The 17,676-nt window shown below is 42.4% G+C and overlaps 1 protein-coding gene across 1 annotated transcript; it reads left to right on the forward strand.

Moving 5' to 3' along the window:
* The first annotated feature begins 1,007 nt into the window (after positions 1 to 1,007).
* On the forward strand, positions 1,008 to 17,178 carry SLC32A1 (solute carrier family 32 member 1). The gene is made up of 2 exons (XM_018562620.1): positions 1,008 to 1,626; positions 15,781 to 17,178. Exons 1-2 carry the CDS (start codon positions 1,258 to 1,260, stop codon positions 16,966 to 16,968), a joined length of 1,557 nt encoding a protein of 518 aa, XP_018418122.1. The 5' UTR covers positions 1,008 to 1,257; the 3' UTR covers positions 16,969 to 17,178.
* Positions 17,179 to 17,676: the final 498 nt, after the last annotated feature.

Raw genomic sequence — 17,676 nt, forward strand, 5'->3', positions numbered from 1 at the left:
GGCGTGTATTAATTCAGAATGTAATTAAATTCAATGTTTAAGGTTTTTTTTTCAGTCTCTCCAGTCAGCTAATAGTATAATGCATGTCTTCTGAGAAGAGCAATCCAATGGGATCCTTCTTTAGCCTTTCTCTAGCTATGATGGCTGTGACGTCACGGTCCTTGTTTAGGCAGTGTGGGTTGGTGTCAGTCCTCTGCATGATTACTATTGGCAGAGGATACCCAATAATTAAGTCTTTGAGCAAAATTACAAGTGATTTCTAAGCGAATGGAAATAAATTTGGTGCTTTCCGGCTCCATTGGATCTTCAGCAGGTTAGTTGAATCCCTTCCCTGCATCCAATTACTGTATTTCTGGCTGAGACAAATGACTTTGGACTATATATATATATGGTAGACGCAGAAATGGAGGCTGTATGTTGGGGTTTTAGAGAGGGGCCAATAGGCAGGGGTTGAGGGCTTGGCACCAGATAATTTTTTTGGCTGCTGGTAAGAGTTTTTGTTAGATATACAATAGATTGCATAATCATTGGTACATAATAACCTTGGGTAAAAGGGTAAGGGGCAGAATGTATGAGACACATTGATGACGCAGTTTTGCAATCCAGTGGAGTTGCTTGCATGTATATAAATTTGGTCTGAGGTGTGCTGGAAGGTTGGGTCTTTCTACTGCATGGGGTGATAGAATGGAGGTTGAACGTGTTGGAAGGATGGGTTTGGGCACTGCAATTGGTGACAAGAAGGGTGGGGGTGAAGCTATAGACCCTCCTCCAGATATGCAGCAGTCATGCAGACACCCTCAATACCCAACACCCTCCTCCACAGAGAAAAAAAAATCCCAATCTCCACTTGCTGGATGAATGTTTTAGCTGTAGATAGACTGTCGGTGCCCAGCACAAAGCTAACACTCTATTCTTCCCCCTCCCTCCATGTGTCACTCACCTTCCACAGGATCTTCACTGGGCTGATCTTCCACTGAGAGGTCAAGGGAAGGGACACTAAGAAGACCAACCGATTACAGACCCCCTTGCCCTGTTACTGGACCAGTCAAAGGAAGAAGTTAGAGGTGGTGGTCATCATGGCGATATGTAGGAGCTTCTAATTACCTTTGCAGAAGGTGTCATGCTGAAGGAGGCTCGGGGGTGGAGAAGAGCCAGTCTACACAAGTGGAGGTAACAGTCGTCATCCAGGCGCCAGCTGCATACCATAGAGGAAGTCTATCTGATTCTTGTGGGGAGAGAGGATCTTGAAGAGCCAACATGGCTACCTTGATCAGGAGCAAACTGTCCAATGTGGCCACCTCGGTATCAAACAAGTCCCAGGCAAAGGTTAGCGGGATGTTTGCCAGGATGGGCTTCCAGGCGGCCACTAATGAAGAGGCTGTTGGCTTTGCCCATTGCGATGACCTGGACATGGACCACAGGCAAGGTCTTCAAATGGACATCCTGAAGACCGAGGTCCCAACAGGCGATGTCCCTGCAGAAGGTGACATCCACTACCAAAGAGATGGCACTGGACCTCCTCCATCCGACTCTAAAGATGATGGTATGTGCTCAGAATTATCTACAGCTGAAAAGCCTAAAATAACAGTCTGGGAGGCCGGATGGAATGTCACCAACGCCATCCAGGTAAGACCTTCAAGTTTACTGCTATATGTAGATCTCCAATGACCAGGGACCATTCCTTGTACCTCCTTGTTCTTGCATTGGTCACTCATCACAATCGCCATTGTCCTTTCCATGGTGAGATGACACAATCTGACGAGGACATTTGCCAAGGTCAACATTTTTTATCCCTTGGGAATCCTTTAGCTCCTAGCAAAACACTGTGTGTCCTTCCTTTCCTTATAAAACAATCAATCCTTAGGCAACACAACGTTTATTCGTATATCTGTCAGTCCTCAAGAAGGGTATTAATTAACCCAACATTTGTCCCTCAAGAGCTTTGGTAGCTTCTACATTTTGATATTGCTCACTATCACTAAGGACATAACCCTTTATTGTACAGAATATCTTCTACTCCCTCTGTTCCATATTCTCAGTAAAATCATTTTCTGCCCTATTATATTTATCATTTTTATATTACCGGGACCACCAAAAAATCAGATATCTTTTTTTTATTTTTTTTCACAGACACATTTTTGATAGAGGTTAAACAAAAAAACAATAAGATCATCATAAGAATCTTAAACATAAATTAAACCTATGCCATTACCCACAAAGAGCTAGGAATTGATTTTCAACTGTGAAATGAACGAATAAATAGCGAATCGTAACGAAAATCCGAAAATCTGTTTATCAGCAGACTTTTCTATGTCATGGTATTTTATTTAGTACGAACTCATTGTCCTTGGGAAGGATTTAGTAGCTGCGTATCCAGTAGTAGCTAGAAACAATTTGCATTGTGTGCACTAACTGCAATAGAAAAACATGATTATTATTATTATTATTTTTTTAATAAACGAATTTTGTTTTAACGAATTCCTTAGAAAAAAATGTCTGTCTTGGTTAATTATCGTATAATATGTTTTTCAATTCATGTAACTGTTTTTCTATCCATCATCCATCTTTTTTTCTCTATCTGTCTATTAGTTTATCTTTCTTCACCTTCGTAATCTCTTGTATTTTTATATTTTTATGAAAGCATTATTTGGTAATAATCAGGTACAATGACAATTTCAGTTAATGAATGGTAAACTAAGAACAGATACAAATGCTGCATAACACAAATGTCGGTAAGATATAATTACTGTGCCAGGGAAGGTTATGTGCCAGTTTTTAAATGCAAGGCTCACAATATTTTAACTCAGAAATCAATTGCAGACAATCACATAAGTCTAATTTTGCTGTGATGACCATGGCTTAGGGGAACAATTGCTATGCACTGCCCTTGCAGCTCATTATATAAAATAAGTAAATCTGGTTACATTCTTCATAGAGGAAAGATGGGCACGGTCAAAAGATGGCAGTCCAATTCTGCGTGCCTGTACAAACTGATTATCTGTGCATTTTCTGCTGTGGAGATGAGCGCCACCGAGTGGAATGGACAGGAATTGCAGATTGCAATAAATGAGGCCCTGCAGCACTGAGACAAGACCAAAAGGCCAACTGTCAATTATATTTTTCCCCATAGACTGGACTGGAGATTTGGAGAATTAAAGATCTTTTTTAATTGTATCTATGTTTTCAAGAAGAAACAATAACTCAGAAGCAATAACTAATTTCCAGCAGTCACAGTATCTGATCTGACTGCTACAATGAAGTTGGGCTGTTATTGGTTTCTACAATTTGCGCATTCTCATTACTCTCGGTAATGATTACTTTAATTAGGCTGTATGCATACCGCTCAACTGTCCCTGATTTGGAGGGACTGTCCCACTTTTGGAACCCTCTGTCCCTCTCTCCTCTTTGGTTGTCTCTTGTAGGGGAACTGATATGTAGACCTCTATAATAAATGCAATACTTAATGAAGAACTCCAGAGAAATGTTTTCTTAACCCTTTCAGTGGGGCTGCCCCTGCACTGTAAAGGTTAAGTGCTCGTTTTGTTCTAGATACAAAAATAAAAAAGTTATACTCACCATATCCTCCATACTGGCTTGGTCTTAGACTGGTTCTTCAAGGTTCTGCCCAACCCCCGACCCGCTGCACTACGGTGGTCTAAGGTCCTGTGAGTCATGTTCTATATACAGTGTATAGGGCTTGAGGAATTATTCATGACCATATAACTGGGGGCGTGCCAGGGGGTGTGTCCTTTGCCTTCAGACTTTGTGCTAAAGGGTATGCCTCTTTCCCATCTCAGAAAGTCTGAGATGGGAAAAAATGAGTTTAAAAATCGGATAAGGGGCAGGATTTGATTGAAACCCAAGTCTATAGGACAGGGGTGGGCAAACTCCATCCCTCCAGCTGTGGTGAAACTACAAATCCCATGATGCATCTGTCTCTTGTAGTCATGTCTGTGGCTGTGAGAATCTCGCAATGCCTCTCGGGATTTGTAGTTCTAGTTCCTCAACAGCTAGAGGGCCGGAGTTTGCCATCAATACCTATAATGTACAGCAGTTGCCCCAGAATGGTGCAGCTGAAGTTATCCCTGTGATAAGCACACCATGGATTTCTAAGGGCACACATCCTTTACAGTAAACTGTGACTGCATGGCAGCCATAAAAAATGTTTTTATTTAGCCAGAACATTATATTGAATTTTATTCAGAGGTGGATATGCATTTATATAAAAACCATGTATATAATATGGGCTATTACTGTACTGCAGTGCAAAGAGCTGCTGTGCTCCACACAATGCACCAATTCACAGCAACCAATCGAAAATGATCCCTTAGCACTAAACCGACTTGTAAGTCCCATGGGCCAGTTCACCAGCACATCAGTTCTACATCTTAGATTTAGGGCTTGCTCACACCACAAGACATGTAATAATGGACAGTAATGCATTGTATATAGGGGTTATGATGTGTTAATTGTTAATGGCACTCCAATGAACCTATGCACTGTAAGTTCACCACAGCACACCACAACACACAAACGCAATTGTTCTGTGCATTGCATTTCTGATGAACTGAGCAGGACCTATTTGTTTCATGTATTAAGGTGCATTCATAGCCAGTTTAAAATGAAGAGGCTAGCTAATGGAACAGCATCAATGCATGAAACTCTGTGTTGGTGTAGTGTGGATGGACCCTCACTTACTGAATAGGCTGGATGTCAAAGCTATCCTAAGAGCTCACAATCCAACTAATTCATCTTTTTATCTTTTTTATTTTTTTATATTGACCAGTTCAGCCCATTTTTTTAAAACTTTTGTTGAATAAGTGACAATTTCCATTTCCTATATAAATGATTATTGGAGGATATATCAGGTATGTTCCTGTTCAAAAATACTATATAGACTTGGCTTGTTAAGATAAGGGGGCGTGATTTACTAAAGGCGAATAGGCAGTTCGCTTAGCAAGGGAATTTGCTCTTAACTTAGTGAATGAGGAGAAGAAGTTATGCTGAATGTGATCACCTATTTATGTGCAAGCAAAGATACAGTTTTTTTTTCTTCATGAATGTTCTTTGCAAAATGAAATTTCAGCCCATTCATCAAGCAGGGAGATTTCCTCTGCAAAGTGCAAATTCCCTTGCAAAGTGAACAGCCTATTTGCCTTCTTGTAAATCAACCCCAAGGCGTTATAAAATGAGTGACAATGGGGTTGATTTAATAAAAGCAAATAGGCTGTACACTTTCAAGTGAATTTGCCCTTTGCAGGGGAAGTTTCCCTCACCTTGGTAAATGTGGTGAAAATTCACTTTGCAAAGAATATCCAATTATGTGCAAGGGGAATTAACAAAAAAATTGTTTTGCTTGCAAATGACTGGATGATTATAGTCAGCAGAGCTTCTCCTCATTCACTAAGCTAAGTTCCATTACAAATTCCATTGCAAAGTGAACAGCCTATCTGCTTTTAGTAAATCAAGCTCAATGCATTTTATTTATGTGAGTCAACTGCTCATATTATTTTACCTCTGGCTTTTCTATGTCATCAAACGTTGCAAAGTACCAGGGCTTCATTTTTACTTGCAGACATTTACTAAAAAAAAACACATTCCTAGCTATGGTGTTTAAATATTGTATCCCACAGCTACTGTGGGTTATGTAGATGTATTGCTGATATGTATCACTACATTTCAGAAGGAAATATTTCATATGATGTCACTTCCTCAGCAGACATTAGGGCTGTTACAGTTGACCATAGGTGGTAGGAGACCATTAGAAAGATCTAGGAAAATAAAAATAATAATAATAATATACAAATAATATAAAAAAATAATAATAATAAACTAAATAAATACATATATATTAGAGATGCACCAATACTAGTATCGTATCGGTTAGTGGTGCCGATGCCGAGTATTTGTGCGAGTATTCGGGCGAGTACTAGTACTCGCCCAAATGCTCCGATGCCTAGCCCAATACCCGAGCATCCGGTATTAGGGAGCCGGGCAGCGAGTCATTACATGCTGCCTGGCTTCCTGATTGGCCGGGAAGCTGGCTCCATGCTCCCTCGTCACTTGAAGCCGGGTAGAGTGCAATGACTCGCTGCCCGGTTTCCTGATTGGCCGGGAAGCCGGCTTCATGCTCCCTCGTCACCTTGTGATGAGAGAGCATTGAGCTGGCTTGCCGGCCAATCAGGAAGCCGGGCACCACGTCAGTACACGGCATCCGGCTTCCTGATTGGCCAGAAAGCCGGCTCCATGCTTTCCCGTCATCTCGTGACGAGAAGCATGGAGACACTGCCTAGCTAATCAGGAAGCCAGGTGGCGAGTCATTACACCCCGCCTGGCTTCCTTAATGGGACTTCCAGTATCGGTACTCGGTATTGGTGAGTACCGGGGAAAAAAATATCGGTACTCGATACTGAAAAAACGGTATCGGTGCATGCCTAATATGTAAATATTCATATATATTCATCTATAGATAGATAGACAGATAGATAGCACTGACATTTTTTGCAGAGCTGTACAGAGATCACTGAACCATCTACATCATTCCCTTCCAAACTTGCATTCTGATGGCCCTACCACAAGCATACACACAGTAGGATCCATTAAGTAGAAGCTATTCTACCGGCTATTCACTTCAGGCTGGTATGGCTGATTTCAGCCGTATGTCGGCTGAAATCAGCCGTACATCGGGTGGCTTTGCATGGCTTCGGGTCGGCCGAACATGCAGGAGGAGTTCGACTCAGCCGATCCAACATCTGTCTGACAGCTGGGTGGAGCCAGCCGTCCATGGTTAACAGCTAACCAGGGACACTGATCTCCAAACAGCCTAACTCTCCCTGGCGCTCCGGGAGTCTCCCGCTCCCAGCCGCCAAGGAGAGATACACTGCTTTTATCTTTTTTTTTTTATTCTGACACAGAGCCGTGTCAGAATAGAAAAAAATAATAATTTTGACCATAGGAATGCATTGCTGGATTCCTATTGGCTATTTCAATTTGCAATAGCAAACTAGCATTGCACCCGCCCTCTGCTGCAGTTCTCCATCAGGTCCACAACTACTGATTGACAGCAGCAGAGGGCGGGAACAATAGCTAGTTTGCTGTCACTGCTAGCTCCGCACAATCATTTTCTATGTTTTTTCCCTAAACTATTTTTCTGTTCTGCTCGGTACCACAGAGGGACCGAACAGAACAGCCCGAGCCGAATGGCGCTCAGCGGCATACGGCTATTCACTCACTGCTGTTCGGCATCTATAAGAATAGGCCGAACAGCAACGAGTAGCCTGCAGTGGTTCGGCTTAGCCAATCCAGATGTTGGATCGGCTGAGTCGAACTCCTTTTGCATTTCCGGTCAACTGAACATGCTGAGCATGTTCGGCCGACCCGAAGCCACCCGATGTACGACTGATTTCAGCCGATATACGGCTGAAATCAGCCGTACCAGCCTGAAGTGAATAGCCGAACAGCGTTCGGGTCACTTCATTTCAGATCGGTCATTCACTCGGCTGCCTACGGCAGCTTAGTGAATAGACCCCTTAGTCATTGTTCTGCCCCCAAGTCAAAGACCCGAAACCTGCCGATTTATGGTAAGTGAGTTTAAAAATATATACTTCTTATGTAAACTTCCCCTCCTCACTGGAGAAAAGTGGAAGTGGAAGAATCATTGTAATATGAGAATTTGCTGATTTGCATCTTATTTTCATTACTACAGGCCCCAGTACCTAGAGAGGCCTAATAAAGACACAGAGCCCTGGTTACTATAAGTCACTTCTCTCCTCCAGTTAGTTATTGTTAGTTCATCAATCCAAGACTACATTAAAAAAAAAAAGAACAATACGTTTATTTTTATAAATCGTGTAGTCTAACACTGGTCCTGCACATGGCAAATTTCAACCAGCTTTCCATTGCAAAAATGATTGAACAGATCATTTATAACCTAACAACAAATGATATATTAATGTACATTTATATTTACACGTACATGGTAAGAGGTGGTAAGTTGCACTGTGCTATTGAATAATTTTTCCAGGCAAAGCTGACAAAAAATGGTTAACATTGCTGGAATATTGCCCTGTGTATGGCCAGTTCAAGATTTAACAATAAATAAACTAGCTCTATATGGCTACTACACAGTACTCAAAAACCCAGAACAGTGAGTTTTAAAGTTGATATCAACCCTTAATGTATGACATTTAGTTTAATAAAGGATTGTGTCTAATAAACAATTTCCATGTTTTTTCTCCCAAAAATATAATGTTACCCTTTTCCTCCATTTTTCATCCTACTGCCACTGATTTCCTTCAGCCACTTCCTGTCTACATGCACACGCTTCACAGTTGGCTGGACATCATTGCTCTAGAGCAGCCTTTCTCAGCCAGTGTGCTGTGACACCCGGGGGTGCCTTCTGGCTTCCTCAGAGGTGCCTCACCATCATACCTTTCCATGGTGCAGGGAGGTTTCTGATGTGAAAGTAGTGGTCTCCTAATGAGAAGGGGGCTCCTAGTGTGAGGGGGGAGCTCCTGATGTGCAGGGGGGCACTAATGTAAAGGGAATTGCTGATGTGAAAAGGAGGCTCTTGATTTGAAGGGGGGACTTTGATGTGTGTTTTTGCATGCCCCCCCCTTAAAATCCATACTACACCCCTATCTGGGATAAGGGTCTGACATGGATTTCGATAGCGCCACATGTCATTTTTTACATTTAAGATTGGGTTGTCTTGAGATTTTGCATACTTTTAAAGGGTGCTGTGACTCTGACCCTCCAGTTGTGGTGCAACTACAAATCCCATGAAGCATTGCATGACTCTGACAGCCACAGGTATGACTCCCAGATGCAGATGCAAAATAGTAGATGTAGTTTCACCACACTGGAGGGCCATAGTTTGCCCAGTCCTGCTATAGACCAACTTCCTGATAGTGACAATGGTGGACCATGTCTGTGCAGTTTGTATTAGCATGGCTGTTTGTAGCCTCCACTAGTGGCACATGTGACATGAGTGGCAAAGGTGGAGAACAAATGGGAGGCAGTTGTTACCCCATAACAGGAAGTCCCTGAGCAAGGACATATATTGCAGGATCACCTGGGGTTATTTTAAAACTCAACTCTGGCCAAGAAAGAAGAAAATCCTTATTCTGTTTACCCACTCCCAGGCAATCTATAGTTTTTTATTTTTTAAACTAAAGTGTCTAAGACCCACATAAACGTACCTTTATCTATAATCTTAAAGGTGTTATCTCCCCCCACACTGTATACTGTTAAGATGGTCTTATTGCTGCCTCCTTATGTAACACCAAGCCCCTTTTTAGAGATGGGGTCAGGTGTGGATTTTAAAGGAGAGGGCCCATGAAAAAAACACAAAAAAGTGGGGTTCCCCTTTACATCAGAGTCCCCCTTTCAAATCAGGAGTCCCCCCATTCACATCAGAGTCCCTTGTTACATCAACAGTCTTAGCTTAATTTGCTTTCATATTGCTGCCAGCCAGGCCATCTGCACCATGCAAGTGCATGAAACTCTCTAACAGCTTTAATGCACCCCTGAGGAAGCCTGAAGGCACCCCAGGGTGCCATGGTTCCCTGGTTTAGATAGGCTGTTCTAGACAATTGCAGACTCTTTATTCTTTGCATACCTTATTTTTCTTTTCTTCTCTATTCTTCTCACGGTGGCCATTTTCACTAAGGGCAGATTAATCCATCTCCCTTTACTTCCTAGAATACTGGAACATGTGACAGTGCACAGTCAGAAAAAGTGCCTTTCCCCTGAGATCTTGTGAGATTTTACAGTGTACAGATGAGATTTCCCAGGACGGCACTGGTGATTTAACCTTCTCAGGCTACATCTGTGAGGCCAGGGCTGCATCACCAGTGCCTCACTTAAACAGGAAGTGGAAAAACAGTAATTGTAAGTAAAAGCAAAAAAATGCATGTGTATCTAATGAATGTAAGATTATTTCATATCTGCATGCAGAGCTGTATGTGATTTTTAGTGAAAGGGGGGTAACATTTGTTTAGTGAAATAAGTGACATTTGTGAAAATGCGTGATTTTTAGTGAAAGGGTCATAACAATGACTCTGCCGAGTTCTCATTGTAATGACAGATCAGCGTAACCAGGGGACGCTGATCTGTCAATGCAAGTGGCCGGAGCCAGCTGTGAGATGACGGCTGGCTCCGCCCCGCTGTCAGTAGCATGCTTTCAGCTGGCAAATGGCCGGCCTTTCGGCCACCTCCGGATTTCCCCTCAGCTCAGTCGAGCCGAAGCATATGCTTTCGGCTCGACCGAGCCGCTCGGCCAACTTCGGGAGCTGTACAGGGGCTATAGTGAATAGCCCGTACAGCAGCCCTTCGGTTCTACTGAACCGAAGGGCTCCCGTTTAGAAGCTAGCCGAAGGATCAGCCAAAGCTCCGGCTGGATCCCTCAGAAGCTTTGTGAATAACCCCCATATTATTACATCGCTCTAAAATCATAGACTCTATAAAGTCAGCTTGTGTACATTCCCAAACTGAACTAATACAAGTTTAGAAAATCAAACATCACTTACAGTAGGTCCTTCTTATCGCTGGCTGTTTACATTTCTGACAGTTTCCACACTCGTTTGCACGCTGGCCGCCACACACGAGCGGGCGTAGGGGAAGGACGTCTTAAGACGCCCTGCCTCTCCTATAAGGCTCCTGCCCGGCTGTTCAGGAACGGCCATGGACAGGAGGTGGTTAAAGAAGCACTCCAGGCATATTAAAAATTAACCCTTGCAGTGGGGTTAACTCCTCAATAAAAAAGGTTATGTGCTCATTTTGGTCTAGGGTCTAAAAAAAGATATAGTCACCTGACCATTGGTCCTGCCTGGCTGCTAGACCGGTCCCCCTGCCCTTTCTACCATGAGCTCCGTCGGCCTAAGGACCCATGATGTCATCACGTCCATTCACTTGCATTCGACGTGAGGACGCCAAGAGACCTTCTGCATCCAGATAGGAGGGAGCTCGGTGAGTAGTCACCAAGGTTTGGGTGAGTATTTCTTTTTTATTTTAGACCCTAGACCAAAATGAGAACATAACCCTTGCAGTGTGGGGATAAACCCGCTGCAAGAGTTAATTTTGCACATGCCCAGAGTTCTTCATTAAAGAGTATGTAGAGGTCACTTTTTTTTTAAAAGTTTTAGATAGGAAGCGGAAGAGTTAGACCCACTGCTGTTTTCATTGTTTTTTGTGTTTTCTCTCTGGGGAGATTTGTATCTCCAAAACAGGAAGTTTTAGGACATACACAGCAAAAAATAACCTAATAGAGGTTTTATCTCTTCCCCCTTCTATCCAAAACTAAAAAATAATAAAACATTGGTTTTAAAGGAAACCTGCCATGGAGTCTGCCATTGTTTACCTTTCCTTCTGATGATGCTAGTTGACTGGATGTCATGTTGATCCCATGTCTTTGATACCTTCTGAGCCACTGACCTGGAAAATGTGACCAGATAAGATCTGAGATTTGCCAAATTTTTTTTTTTTTTTTCTGAAGCACAATGAGGACAGAAGTGCCCATTATCACCCACTAGAATAATCCTGAATGGCCGTAGTATTTTATTGTACACTGGATCGGAGGTGGGACGGGGCGATTTCTGATCACACCAAGCCAAAAGAGTTCTGACTTTTCTCTGATTATCCTGATCTGCCTACTTTGTCTGGCTCAGCGAATTGGAAAATTGTATCAAAGTCAATGAGCCAGTAACTAGAATTTGTGGGCAGAAGTCAGGAATAGGAATCTCTTATTTCTCTCATGACAGGCCCACTTTAGAGGGAAATTACAGATATTGCAAAGGCTCACTTGCACAGTATAAAAAGTGCTGCAATTTAAATCTAACTCATTCCAATAAGTACACTGCCTGGCCAAAAAAAAAAAAAAGTCACCAACTGGATTTAGCTAAGCAAATAGTCTGGAGCCTTCCATTGGATAAGTGTTATGATCTGGGGTTGCTGCAGTTTTTCAGGTCTAGGTTCAGCAATGTCATATCCCCCCCAAAAAAGGCCAGATACCTGAATATACTGAATGACCAGGTATTTCCATCAATGGATTTTTTCTTCCCTGATGGCACATTGGACATATTCTAAGATGACAATGCCAGGATTCATTGGGCTCAAATTGTGAAAGAGTGGTTCAGGGAGCATGAGACATCATTGTCACACATGGATTGGCCACCACAGAGTCCAGACCTTAATCCATTGAGAATCTTTGGCATGTGCTGGAGAAAACTTTATGCAGAGGTCCAACTTCCCCATCATCATTACAAGATCTTGGTGAAAAATAAATGCAACTTTGCACAAAAATAAATGTTATGACATTGCATAGGCTTATCGAAATGATGCCACTGCAAATGTGTGCCGTAATCTAAGCTAAAGGTGATCCAACAAAACATTAGAGTGATTGTGTGACTTCTTTTTGGTCAGGCAGGATATTTAATTGATATGTTGTAAAAATAATTTTAGCAAGACCACAGGCAAGAATGTAACAATTACACTAATGTTTGGTTTTAGTATCTGTACTGTCTATGGTACATGTATCCATCAATAATTGTTTATAACACTTCATCCAGATATCTAAAAGTGAGACTTGATTGGGCATCTTATTTGTATATCCCCTGGAGGGTTCTTCTTGAAGGAGTAGAAAAAGTTATGTGACAGACTTGGAACACAAAGATTATAGTGTTGATTTTACTAACAAATCTGCACTTAGCTTAGTGAATGAAGTTAAAGAGACTCTGCAGGCACCTCATACTTACAGCAGCCTCCCAAATCTTTCTTTCTAGGCTGAATGCTAGGCCCTTCTGACAGGCAGAGCTCTGACACTTAGAGCGTTATTCACAAAGCTAGCCGAAGGATCAGCCGAAGCGAGGCGAATGGCCGGCCGAACGCCTCGCAAATGACAGCTGGGCGGAGCCAGTCGTGATCTCACGGTTGGCCCTGCCCAGTTGTAATGACAGATCAGCGTCCCCAAATGTCATTTGGGGACGCTGATCTGTCATGAAACAATAACAACTGGGCGGTTGTTATTCATTGGCTGGGACCTGCTAGAAGACTCTAGCACAGGGGGTGCCCATAAGGTCGATCGAGATCTACCTGTTGATCGCCTAGCAGAGCCACGCCGCAGCCGGTAGGGATTCCAACAATATGGTCGCGGTCCAGCCGGCTGCCTGATTGACAGCTGGCTCTGCCTCTCTAGAACCAGAGCCAGCTGTGCCCGCCCTCTCCCGTTTCTCTCCCTCCAATGAGTGCTGGAGGAACAGAGAGGGAAGGGGGAATCTCTGCAGGGAGTGGTGACTTACAATCTTGCAGGAGGAGACCAGCAGTCTGATCAGCAGTTACATGAACTTCCAGCTCTCAGTATAGATCTAGCCTGTGACAGCTGTAGTGTCCCACAGCGGCTCTTAGTATTGGGAAGATTATATTTTATTCTCGCAATACTTTTCCTTTAATATGATCAGCTAAGTGATTGTAATCTGTTACAGACACATATACTGTGCACATATACTGTGTATATGAGTAGGAATGGTACACAGGTAAATGGCTATGCTGTGGTGATGTGGAATCTATAATTACCAGGTCAGTCCACCCAATTATATTATTTCTGTGTGTGGTGCATACTGAAGAGTTAAAGCACCTATCAAGTTTATCTGTCTCTAAAGGGGTGTATTGGTGAGACCTCTGTGCTTGAGTTTCTGGGTCTGAAGACCTGCTGAATACTCTCTATGTTGACATTTTTGAATTATTTATTTCAGACTTTCTCAACCTGAGTTCCATGGGAGCCTAGGGTTCCTCCAGAGGTTGCTAGGGGTTCCTTGAGCTGTGGCATATTGATCTTCTACCTATACCTACCACCAATCTTAGGGCAGAATTGTCCACTGATATCCAATGATAGGGGCCACGTCTACAGTGGCCACATATGTAAGGGGCCACTAAACTGACCACTAATGTAAGGAAGTACTTTTCCACTGTTCCCCATCTTAAGGGGGAGCATCCCCATTGACCACCAATGTAAGGGGCTTTTCCCCTACAGACCAGCACTGCAACAGGGCATTTTTCTACTGACCTGTTATGTAAGGGGGCATTCCTCTACTGACCACTAGTGTAAGGTGACACTACAATTTTCATTACCTATGCTTCTTTTCTGTTCATTATTTTCTCACTTTTTGGTCATTATTGAAACAGGTTTTCGGGGTATATAGCAGGAGTCTGTTGACAAATGATCTGCTGTGGGAGTCAAATACTCAACATTCTTTAAAAACAATATGGCGTACAACATTTTCTTCAAAACTTTCTGCAACTTACTGATCCCACTAATATACCTTGCCCTTTATATATAATAATTTTCAGTGGGGGGTTCCCTGGGTCCTAAAAATGAGTCCAGGCTAATAAGGTTGATAGAGGTTGATCTGTATTATTGAAATTGTAAGAGAAGGAGCCGGAACACACAACGGTGTTTGGGAACAATCGAAGCTTCCAGGTGAATAGGAATAGAGTCAAGAATAATGGCACGGAGCTATCCCTGTTGGAGTATCAACAGACATATAAGATTCCGTTATATAAAATAAGGGAATATGGCTGTCTATGATATCTAGCCACTACCCTTAGGCCCTGACTCATCACTGGACAGTGGAATGATGTGCATATAGGCATGGTGGTGGGGCCTTTTAACTTGGTATGGGAATGCTCAACCTTCAAAGTAAACTATTTGTAATTCAAAAGTTGAGGTAGAATAACTGAGGATGAATGTGTGTGTAAATGTGGGTGATCCAGTCATTGAATAGTGTGTATAAATATCACCTTGAGCTACTGAATGTTGCAAACAACTGAATTTTTCAAAAACATGTAAGTATAGCCTGGGAAAAAAAATACATTGAGTACAGAGCTGGCTAAAAATGTCAGTATAAAATATCCATATGCAATATTTCATGTTTACCTGAATAAAAACATATTTTTACAGTTTTTAATTCACAAAAATAAAGTGAACATAAGCAAATACACCTCACATTCCCTTTTAGAACATGTAAGGCAGGCGTTCATAGCAAGAAGTGTGTCCTCAAAGAGTATATCATAATTTTTTTAAAATTTGTGTATTTGCATTATGTAGAAGCACATGATTCATTGATTTTGTATACCATTTTGACCTTAATGGCTTGAATTTACTTCTATATTATCACATATCATAGAAAGGGTAAAAGTAAGTTAAAGTTTATCTGAACTCCGTTTTGGGCATGATGCTTTAGGCAGCCTTTTCAAAATACATGTGCTGCAATGCACAATAAAATAGTTCTTGTGGCATTTGTTGCAGAGCACCACAACCCACTATATGACAATAGATAACTATAGATGGACAATATCCATCTATCTATATTTGCAGAGCACCACAACCCACATCATGATGTGCTGCAGCACAGGCTTGCTTGCTGGGGTGTAATTTAACATGAAAAAATGAATGATACAGTAACACATACAGTATATGGTCCTTTACTTTGTGTTGCGGTGACGAGCACCTTACTGCAATGGGCTGCTGTATATGGGCCCTAAGAGAGGATTTCCCACCACTTTGAAGAGATTTCTTCTCACTTCCTGTTGTGTCGATGGGACAGGAATGACAAGTGAAGGAAAATATACTCAATGAGAAAACAAAAAAAAACTTGACATTTGTTCTGCTCTATCCATTGGCTTTACATATCTTCCAAGCTTGTTACAGTCAAACACACACACACACATAGAAAATTATATATTGGGATGAGGGGACCTCACTTATTTTCTGCTTTTGTTTTGCAGGGGATGTTTGTGTTGGGATTACCTTACGCAATTCTACACGGTGGATACCTGGGACTGTTCCTCATTATTTTTGCTGCAGTCGTGTGTTGCTACACAGGAAAGATTCTCATTGCTTGCCTGTATGAAGAGAATGAAGACGGAGAGATTGTGAGGACCAGGGACACCTATGTGGACATTGCCAACGCCTGCTGCGCACCGAGGTTTCCAAAACTCGGAGGAAGGATTGTCAATGTGGCCCAGATTATTGAACTGGTCATGACATGCATCCTGTATGTGGTGGTCAGCGGAAACTTGATGTATAACAGCTTCCCGACCCTGCCAGTTTCCCAAAAGTCCTGGTCAATCATAGCCACAGCTGTGCTTCTACCATGTGCATTCCTCAAAAACCTAAAGTCTGTCTCCAAGTTCAGCTTGCTCTGCACCTTAGCTCATTTTGTCATTAATGTCCTAGTGATTGCCTACTGTCTTTCCAGAGCTAGAGACTGGGCTTGGGACAAAGTCAAGTTTTACATTGATGTAAAAAAATTTCCTATCTCCATCGGTATCATTGTCTTCAGCTACACCTCTCAGATCTTCCTGCCTTCCCTGGAAGGGAACATGCAAAAGCCTAAAGAATTCCACTGCATGATGAACTGGACCCACATTGCCGCTTGCATTCTCAAAGGTCTTTTTGCTCTGGTGGCTTATCTGACCTGGGCAGATGAAACCAAGGAGGTCATAACAGACAACCTACCCTCAACTATCAGAGCAGTGGTTAACTTATTCCTGGTGGCCAAAGCCTTGCTGTCCTACCCACTGCCCTTCTTCGCTGCAGTGGAGGTCTTGGAAAGGTCTCTCTTTCAGGAGGGGAGCAGGGCCTTCTTCCCAAACTGCTATGCGGGTGATGGGAGAATAAAATCTTGGGGACTCACTCTCAGATGTGCCCTAGTCGTTTTAACCTTGCTCATGGCCATCTACGTGCCCCACTTTGCCCTCTTAATGGGTCTCACTGGCAGCCTCACAGGAGCTGGTCTCTGCTTCCTCCTTCCGAGCCTCTTCCATCTTAAGCTTCAGTGGAGGAAGCTTCTGTGGCATCATGTCTTTTTCGATGTTTCCATCTTTGTCATTGGCTCCATCTGTAGCGTATCCGGTTTTGTGCATTCTTTAGAGGGTCTAATAGAAGCCTATAGATATAATGTAGAGGATTAAGGCAGAGACAACAAATTTGGGCATCAGCATCACTAATAATTATGCATCAGTTTCTACTGACATCCCCATTCTGGCTTTTCGCATCAGTGGCTGCCATTAGGTGGCATCGTCAGCACATTGCTGTTAATGTGTTGCTGGGAAATGCTGGCAGCTAATAGGCTGATACATGCTTGTACCATTTTCTATTCCCCCAGGAGAAAGCTCACACTAAAAAAAAAATCTGTATATGTATTAAAGGGAAATATTTTATTTTTGTTATATTTAATTAGAGTCAATATAATTTGAACAAATAATGGATAAATTATGACTAATATAACGATTATATATATAGAGAGAGATAGTTATAACTGAATGCAATGGTGATTAAAGGTTTGCATGTTTTGCTCATCAGCCATTCTTTAATTCAGATTGCAAAGCAAACCACAATGTTCGATTGCAAGCAATGCCTCTAAAGCTGATTTTTACAATGAATGCCCATTAAGGTCGGGGTGGGGGTGGGTATATTCTTAACGCAGAGACTTCTAGTGTAAGCTCTACGACATTGTTTGGAGTGTCTTGCTTTTCCAAGCACAAATGGACTCAAATGCAGTAATTTAATAACAAAGTGCACAGAGCAATGACGAATGGTCACTGGCAGCAAACAGTTGGTAAGGGTGCTTTCAAGCTGAACTCCAGCCAAATAGCTAAATACATAGATAAAGTACATAC

This window comes from Nanorana parkeri, unplaced genomic scaffold (genome assembly GCF_000935625.1).
Source record: "Nanorana parkeri isolate BGI_ZX_2015 unplaced genomic scaffold, ASM93562v1 scaffold587, whole genome shotgun sequence".
NCBI lineage: Eukaryota > Metazoa > Chordata > Amphibia > Anura > Dicroglossidae > Nanorana > Nanorana parkeri.